General features: G+C 35.4%; 1 protein-coding gene across 2 annotated transcripts in view; it reads right to left on the bottom strand.

Moving 5' to 3' along the window:
• PRKD3 (protein kinase D3) overlaps nucleotides 1-9,369 on the bottom strand; it is an 89,986-nt gene that overhangs the window by 41,221 nt on the left and 39,396 nt on the right. For both annotated transcript variants that reach the window (XM_003795682.2, XM_023516673.1), the window contains exons 3-6: nucleotides 8,950-9,088; nucleotides 7,127-7,258; nucleotides 5,999-6,156; nucleotides 805-997 (exon numbers count right to left, since the gene is read on the bottom strand). In XM_003795682.2, the coding sequence (XP_003795730.1) occupies nucleotides 805-997; nucleotides 5,999-6,156; nucleotides 7,127-7,258; nucleotides 8,950-9,088 (622 nt within the window). The remainder of the gene's footprint in view (nucleotides 1-804; nucleotides 998-5,998; nucleotides 6,157-7,126; nucleotides 7,259-8,949; nucleotides 9,089-9,369) is intronic.

Here is a 9,369-nt window from a genome sequence, read left to right as displayed (position 1 = left end):
AAAAAAAAAAAAGAAGTGTCTTGGGAATACTACCATAATGCGCTAGGTCTCTATCCAAATAACGATGGTCCCTAATATAATTTCAGTACATCTTACTACAGTGTGATTATTCTCTGGAATGACAATCTCTACACAATTCCCCTAGTTATATCATTAAAAACCAAAAAACCATAATAAACTCTTTTATTTATGTGTATGTGAATATTTAATGAAAAGAAGAAAGCATTATTTCTATTTGGGGTAATGTCGGGCTATGAAATCAGAAAGACATAAGTTTTGCTTATAATATTTGCAAATATCAGCTTTGCTGCTTACTAGGTATTCTGTATTACGTAGGTTAAGAAGTCCTAGCGCACAGATCCTAATTCTAGTTTTTCTGTTTACTAGCTATGTGATCTTAAGTTACCTAATCTTTCTTGCCTACAAAATAGAAGAGTGTTTCCTACTACTACTAAAAAAAAGCATATTTCATATATAGCTGCTTTAAAAATTCAGTATGTAAAGTTTTTTTCTTTAAGCTTAGTAACTGGCACATAATATACACACACATTGCAGACAGTAGTAGTTGTTATTAGCATGCGCACATACACAGGCTGTTTGGAAAGTAGCCATGTAATATGAAAAACAGAGACACATACGGCTGGATACTTTCTTGATAGTCCTCATATATTTTTCCTTTCTTTTTTAAGTTAACAACTATGAGAATGATTTCTTTAACAAATACTTCCAAAATGTTAAGTCTTTAAAAACTATATTTGCTAACAAAAACAGACAATTTTACTTAAGGAAAACATCGAGTCCTACCTTTACACTGCATTCCTTGGCGAAAGAGGCCTTTCAGTAACCGCTTGCAGTACTGACATATTGTGGGACGAGTATAAGAGTGAACAGCAAATGTGTGTGGAACTTTCACTCTGCACATTACCATCTTTTCCATCCAAATTGGGCGACCACTCCATGAAGGAATTCTCTTACTTGGCTCTTGATGAACATGTGACTAAAATATAAGTAATTTCCATAAGTTTAAGAAAAAATTAAAAATAAAATATTGGGAGCAAAGCTTAACCACAAAAATCATTTATTGGAACACTGAAGCCAAATATCTGAAAATGTAAATCTCAGCAGTTTCCTGTACAAAGCTTAATTCACCAAACTCTGAATGAGAAAAATGCAGATTTTTGTTCGTATTTATGCTTAAAAAACCCTAAAATATGTTCATTCTTGTGTACATACTCACTGATTAAATATTCTTTGGCATGTATAGTCAGCATTTTACAAATAAAACCTAAAAGCTTTAAAATGAATTTACGACAGGTGTTCAAATCCCTTCAAAAACATCATGCAAGGAATTAATCACAGAAAAAATAAATAAAATCACAAAATAGAAAGCAATATCATTGCTGCTCATATTGCGTTACTGAACATGATGTCTGAAAGTAACCTTAGTTTTTTAAGTTTCTCTTAACAAATAAAATTTTAAGTCTAATTAATAATGATGAAATAAATGGCAGATCCAAAACTAATTAAATCAACTTTAGTCCCAGTAACTAGGTTTTCAGAAGTTCCTATATTTTAAATATTTTCCATTTGTTTGAGTTTTTCCCTCACTTGAACAAAAAGCAAAATTACAGAAAGCATCAGTTAAAAATCTTTTGGTAACCTGAGGGATAAGTGGATTTTTGTAATTATGGCTCTTTCTATATGTAGGGAATAATCAAACTAAATTGCAGCCCAGTTTAATGTGGTGCATTCCATTAATTCAACAACATTCATATGACAGGCCTTATGCTGTTAACAGAGGGAAAAAAAAAACAGAATAAAACATAATCCAAGTCCTCAAGTACAAAATCTAAATACTCAACTACCATAATGCTTTAATAAATTTTGTTGAAGGCGGGCACGGTGGTTCACACCTGTAATCCCAGTACTCTGGGAGGCTGAGGTAGGTGGATTGCTTGAGCTCAGGAGTTTGAGACAAGCCTGAGCAAGAGTGAGACCCCATCTCTACTAAAAATAGAAAAACTAAGGCAAGAGGATCACTTGAGCCCAGGAGTTTGAGACCGCTATGGGCTATGATGACACCATGGACCTCCACCCCGGGTCACAGAGTGAGACTCTATTGCACCACCACCCCCCCCATCTTTATTGAGCCTGCTTGCATCTTCACTGCCAGAACTGAGGTCCTGAGATCTTTTTTATTATTTTCTATAAGTAGTAAGGTTTGTAACTTAGAGAAGTTGTGTCATTCTACATTGGTGTGTTCAATTGAGGGAAGCAAAAGTTAGAAGAAACCAGGAGATAGTATAAGTATAAAGAAGAAGAAAGGAAAGGAGAAAAATAATGGAAGTAGGAAGAAAAACAGACAAAACAAATCGGGGAGAGCACTGACACAAAAGGAGCCTCAGGTTGATAGTTTCTTACTTACATGTAGCCAAAATTTTCTAAAATGAATTATGAAAGTTTTATTCAGGAAAAGAAAAAAAAAGAGTATGAAAACCCAAACCACACTCTGTGTTCCATACTGCCATGTATGAACCACACCTTCAGCAAAAAGAACATCACTGATTCTGCAAAGCTAATAAAGAACCTGGTGGGAACTAGAAACAGATGTTTCAGGCCATTGCTCATCCCTGGCTCCCTCTTCTAGTGGTGACACAACTCTGCTGCTTTTGCTCCTGCTTCTTCTTTTGGTTTGTCTCAAGTTCAAAATACCAGAGGAAGTAAGACCAATTTAGCCAGTCATCATAAAATCTACAGGCTACCCCTGTAAGGAAGAGATTTCATAGCAGACACCTTCATATGCCAACAGCCAGTCAGTGACCACTTTTAGCGCAGGTCCTGCTGGGATCAGGTTATTAGCGACATGGTACCGAGCCTGTTTGCTAGAAACTACTCAGGAAAGTAAGGTTGTAGAAGCCACCTACTTTGTCAAGTAGTGTACAAGAAGTTATTTATGTTATTATCCTTATTTTAAATATAAAAAAACAGGCTCAAAAGGACTAGTAATACCAAGTGGCAGTATGAGAATTAAGATTGACACTCAGGTCTTCCAGAGGATAGTCCAGTGATCCTTAACCTTTCTCCCATCTCAATATCCATGGGTTTAACACAATCCCTTTAGTAATAGTGGTTTGCCGCTTATGGGATGAGGATGACAGGAAAGACTTAATCAGAATTCAGAGGGAAGAGGCTATTCATAGAATTACTTAGAGTATTTGGTTAAAGTGGAGACTATGATAACCAGAACTAAGTGAAAGTTTTTTTCTCTCCTTGTTTGAATGTCCCCTATATATAAATTAGTGCTAAGCTTAAACTGTTCAATTTCTTCTTTATTAATATGTAGTAAGAAATTTTCTAAAAGTAAATTATTTCTACAACTTAATTTTAAGCTAACATCTGTCAAAGTAATGCAAACCATGTAACAATATTGTCAATTTTCAACTACATAATAAGGGGAATAAAAAAGCATTTTTAAAAAGGTCAGTTCTTCAATTATGTACAGTTAGTTGGCTCTGGAGTATTACTCAGTGAAGTATCTTCACTTTTAAACTTACACTTAGATCCAACATTTTCCTTCTAACTTGATTCTGCACTCTGCTCCTCAGAAATTTTCCCAAGCGTACTGAAAGGAACATTTATCAGTCTCATCTTTCAACAGCCAGCACTTAATTCTGGTTCTATTTTAAGTCTATCTTCTGTTCTTCCTTATCTTTACTTGATTCCCTTCAGACTAACTTCAGACATTGTAACAGAAACTACCTTCTTACATGCAAACAAAAACTGTCTCAGAGTCAGACTCAAAGTTTTCTACTCCCAACTTGCCTATTTTCAAGCTTTTATTTAGTGTTCAGTGTTTAATATCTTGACTTCTCAGAAACTTTTCTTCCTTATCTTCCCTTCCTATGAAATGAGGATGATCCTCCCAGGACTGTGGTGAAGATTATTCAGGAGAAGGTGAAGTAGCCATCATAAAGTCTGGTACACGAGAGCATCAGTGGCTGTCAATGCGTAACCGCTATCTCCTCCAGAATTCCTTGATGGTCCTCTCCTCCCATTCTGCCTTCCCTCTGATTTTCCTCTACAAGCTCTTCTTTTACTCTACCTCCTTTTTGAAGTTGTATGCCTGGACTGACAAAAGGAAACCTTCTTGAGAAGGTCTGTGGTTCCACTCTGTAAGTTCTTTTTGTTTTGAAATACCCTGAATGATGTAACCAATTCAGACACATCATTCTACTTTTACACTTCCATAAGGATTTTTCATCTCTAGGATAAAATATAAAATAATGAAATAAAATACAGTACCTTATCCCCCTGCTCTGTCCTTTTCCTATTTTGTAACTAGTAATACTCAACTGGATGTAGCTGGCACACCAGCATCATTTGTGAGGCCCTTGAAACAACACACCTCTATCCCATAGTTCTCACTCCTAGATAAATTCTTTGTGCAGTTCAGTGTGTAAAATACACTAATTTTTCTCCTGCCAAACTTTCCCCAAGTTCTTCTACATGTTTATAATGCCCTCTCATTCTTAGTCTCTTAAAGCCATAACATTCTTTTGCTGCTTTAAAAATCTCACACTAAGGCTAAGCAGTATGTAAATATTGAACTTCTGTAAAAAGATTTCAGAGGCTTTTATTCTGATATCTCAGTTTAGAAAGATCTAGTGACTAGGGTGCCAAGATGACAACCCAAGGCCTTGATTTTGTTATTAATTTACAGAAGCACAAAGAGGTTATAGAAATAACTAAATAATAAGATTATAATCTATGGATAGAAGTTATTTCAAGTACTGTGAAATATACAAGGGAGTTATTACTTTCTTTCCTGATCTACCACCTTTATCCTTCAGAAGTATAATATATTTTGAGAAAAAAATCACTGATACATAAATAGTAACTTTGGATTTTATTCTAATATCTCTTACTAATTTGCTCTGTGATTTAAGACAAGTCATTTAACCATTCTATGTCTCAATTATCTCATCTGCATACAGCTTTATACTGTGAGGATCACTGGAGTCACTCTTTCACTATCTACTAAGTACCGAGTGTTGCACTGACATGATAGAGCACATAAAGACGTAAGTGTTGTCTTCTCTAAACAGACCATAAACTCCTTGAGGACAATCTGGTATACAAACACAGAAATTAAGTAGAATGTTATATATACAATTAGGAAGGTTAAAAAAGTGTAATGATATTCAGAAAATGAAATAACTGCTACCAAGGGGAAAATCAGAAAGGGTAGCTTTTAAGCCAGGTCAGGAAAATCCATGTATTATGAACCACAAGAGCAAAGGAAGGAGAAGCGAGGGTGTCATCAGTGAATGCTAAATAGTACAGATTATAAGAAACAGCAAATATAAAGGTTTCCCTAGTAGGGAGTGATATCATCAGAGCATTACAGCAGAAAACTTGATCTGGCTGTCATGTATAAGATGAAGTACAGAGACCAGGACCAGAGACATTGGTTAGGAGGCTAATACAGTGATCTTGGCAATCCCCAAGTTATGAATGAGGAAGATTCTGTAGGTTTGTTCTTAAGTTGAATTTCTATGTAAGTCCAAACAGGTACACTTACCTATTACCTGTAATAGGTTCTGTTTTTGAATGCAAGCCATATATCAGTCGGATGTTTGTAACCCAAGGACTTACTATAACAACCTCAGTTTGTAAGTACATTTACCTATTACTTTTAATAGCCTCCATTCGTAAGTGCAAGCTGTATGTAAGTCATGTGTTTGTACTTAGATTTGTAAGTGCAAATCATACATTAATGGGACATTTATAATGAGGGGACTGCCTGGAAATGCAATCTCAAGATGTACAAAATGCAATTCATTACCATTGGTAAGCCCTGCCTCCACTGTACATTTTGTTTCTTAAGCATAGGAACATTACTGTTCTTTAGCTAGTATTATCAATTAAGGTCTAGACTCTCATACACACTATAAAGACAGAAGGAATAACTAGTCCTTCTATAACCTTAGAAACATACCTCTTCACTGGGAAGGGCTACATACTCAGGTTGTAGGGGTCTTGGAACTGAGAGACCGGGTCCTGGTAAAGACACATTTGACAGACGTCTCTTTCTTACTCCACTACAATTATTTGGAATCTTGAAGGCACATCGTTTATGGTAATTTAATCCACAGCCTAAATATATTTTAAAAGATAAAAGAAAAAAAGACTAAAAATACCTTTACTAAAAAAATAAAATAAAAATACCTTTACTATTTAAGTGTGATATATAAATATTGGTGCTTCTTTTATTAAATTACTTTTTCTGTTAGCAATATCTACCCTAACTAAGAACCCAGATGACAGGCTAAGTCAGCAGTTCTCAACTTGTGGGTTGTGACCCACAGGAACTATACTAAAGAGTTGCGGATTCAGGAAGGTTGAGAACCACTGGGCTAAGTGGAAGCTAAAAAATTGAAGAATAGGAAATGGGTAGAATAGTCCACTTAGAAAGGTTCATTTAGCCAGAGCAATGGTTCTTGAAGTGTGGCCCCTAAAGCTACCACCTGGGATTGTAACAGCAGCCTTAAGAGATAGCAGATACACCCAGCAAAACCTAAAATATTTACTCTCTGGCATTTTACAGAAAAAGTTCATTGACACTCCACCTTAGAAGACTGTTTCCTTAATTAGTAATGCACATCTGTGCCCTACGCCCTAGCAACTGTAATTCCAAACAATGTTGGCCATTTTTTTGTAAGGAAAATTAAAAAAAATATATACAAAAGCAATTCATGTAACCAAAACATTTATACCCCTGTAATATTCTGAAATAGAAATAAATGAAAAGAGTTAAAAGCAACATTGATATTTATTGAGTCAGTACATTTGGTGCAAAATATTTTGCCCTTATTACCTTATTTAAACCATTCACAAAACCCATGGGGTAGAACATATTTTATAAAGAAATTGATCCTTACAGAGATTTAGTAAGTTGCCCCAAAATATTAATGAGTAGGTTAGGAGAGAGACTCCTAATCTCTCCAATTCTAAATACTGGTTACTCCCTAGTCACCAACTAATAACCTTGTATTCTCAGTGATAATGCAAGAATGCAAGTAAGAAATCCTATTTTAAATGACCAGTAAAATTTTAGAACACCTACCTTCACATTTCAGTCCCTGACGTACCAATCCCCAGAGCATCTCGCCACAATAATCACAAAAAGTAGGAGCTTTGTAAGAATGTACATAGAGGGTATGTGGACGAATCTGGAAATCTTCTACTGTGGCCAAAGCTTTTAAAACAGAAAAGTATTAAAATAAACCTTAAACTTGAACTTGTAATTGCAATGAGATTAGGAATGTTCACCAGTTCATTTATGTGATAGGCCATTTTTCCTCTGCAAATTTCATCTGAGCACAAAAATAGATTACTTTAAGCATTTAATACAATGATTTTTTAAACTCTAGGAAGTTTATCAGCTTCAAATAATTTGAACTCCAAAATAGGTCCTAGGTTAGGGGACCTAACCTCAAAAGCATTTTCTCATAATGATAAGATTGCAAATAGGTCTATTTTAGCCAACTAAAAACTGTTTAACTTAAAATACACTGAGACATACACTAAAGTAAAAAATACTGTGGAACTTAACCTCAATTTACAACAAGGTTTCTCATGAAAAAAGACCATGAATCCTAACTTAGGATCCCAGCAGATACTCCCTGTATGTGCTCCATAGTTCCAATGCTTTAGAGAAAAGAGACTCCTCTCAGGGAGCAACAGAACATAGATGCAAGGATCTTTGCCTCACCTCAACCTATGAAAGTCATCAGTGGATTTCCGTGGGTCTGATGATGGGTCTACAAGCAGATGTGTCCAACCTTCAGGGGGCCATGTGCTGACTCTATGAGGACTGTTTTTGCAATTTGTGGTGTCAGATATCATGAAAAGTATTCAAGGATTTTTTTTGGCTAATTAGCTTTCCTTAGTGTTTGTGCATTTACCATGTGGCCCAAGACAACTCTTATTCTTCCAATGTATGGCAGAGAGGAAAAAAAAAGTTGGACAGTCCTGGATAGTGAAGAAAAAATGGACCTGAACATGATTTCCAGGGAAGACAGGGAGTGAAGCTCCTCAGGAGTAAAGAGGAAGACAAGGATAGGGAAGTACAGGGATGGTTAGGGTTGTGGGTATAGTTGAATGATCAAGGTGTGGGGGGCTAGATGAATGGGAGAATCAGAAATGTAAGATGAGAGGAGTGGGGGCTCATAAGAAAAGGTGATGGTCAGCAAAGTTCTCAAGAACATGCTGAAAGGTAAGTTTGGGAAAAGGAAATGTGTTAGCAGGACTATGAACTCTGGCTGACCGATTTGCTTTCTTTCTTGCCAAACAAGAAGTATCACAGACCTACATGTGTATTATTATGGCATTCCTTCTTCTTTTTCATTCCTCATTAACAATCCTGCTCATAAGGCTGTTAGATGACATCAGAAACAGTGGGAACTATGGAACAAAGTATGGCAAGAATGGGTGAGGTGGAAAAAAACACACTGAGAACAAAAAGGAGCATTTTTGTAAGCCATAGTGACATTGTAGTTTCTTCTCCTATCATCTTCATTACTTCTCTTTCTTTCCTAGCCCTCTTTTCTGAACCCCAATTCTCTTCTTTTATGCTTTTTATAGAAATGAGGAAAAGGGAACCAAATTTCAGTATAATTGTTTTCCTTGACTCAGATAAAAGTATATTCCTTTCAGTTCAAATGATAATTCCCTTACCTTATAGTAACGTTCAAGTAATTCTCAGTTTATTTTCTTATCTATGATATAACCTTCCTGAAAGTAAATATTATATGGCAACTATTATTATAGATGAAAGAAGTAAATAATAATAATACAAAGACCAAGTATAAGAAAACACATTTAGTATAGAAAATGAGGCTCTTTGAAAAAAAACTCTAAGAAAAAGAAAAGAAGCTATTTACTTACCCGAAAGAACAACTTCTACTAGGTCTCCTTCATGTATTTCATCTGCTGAGGTGATTAGCTGCAGAATATTTTCTGAGTTCATGTCATGGCGAAAGAGAAGAATTTTATCATACATGCCAAAGAATCCACACTCTGGAAACTGCAAGAAAATAAGTCTTGTATCAGTATACCTAGAACTTTCTATTTTTATTAGTAAATGTCTCAATTTTATGAAAAATTTTAAACATAATGTTTTTGTCTAACACTATTAAATCTAACTCAATTAATATCCAAAAGATGAACTACATACTTAAGCATCCTGATTAATTTTAAAGTTCAAAAAAAGAAAAAATAGACTCGGTACCTGTAGCTTAGTGCCTAGGGCACCAGCCACATACACCAGAGCTGGCAGGTTTGAACCCAACCCAGACCTGCCAAACA

The sequence above is a fragment of the Otolemur garnettii genome, unplaced genomic scaffold (genome assembly GCF_000181295.1).
Source record: "Otolemur garnettii isolate 467f Iridium unplaced genomic scaffold, OtoGar3 scaffold00095, whole genome shotgun sequence".
In the NCBI taxonomy this organism is placed as follows: Eukaryota; Metazoa; Chordata; class Mammalia; order Primates; family Galagidae; genus Otolemur; species Otolemur garnettii.
This window is presented reverse-complemented; position numbering and strand designations above follow the sequence as displayed.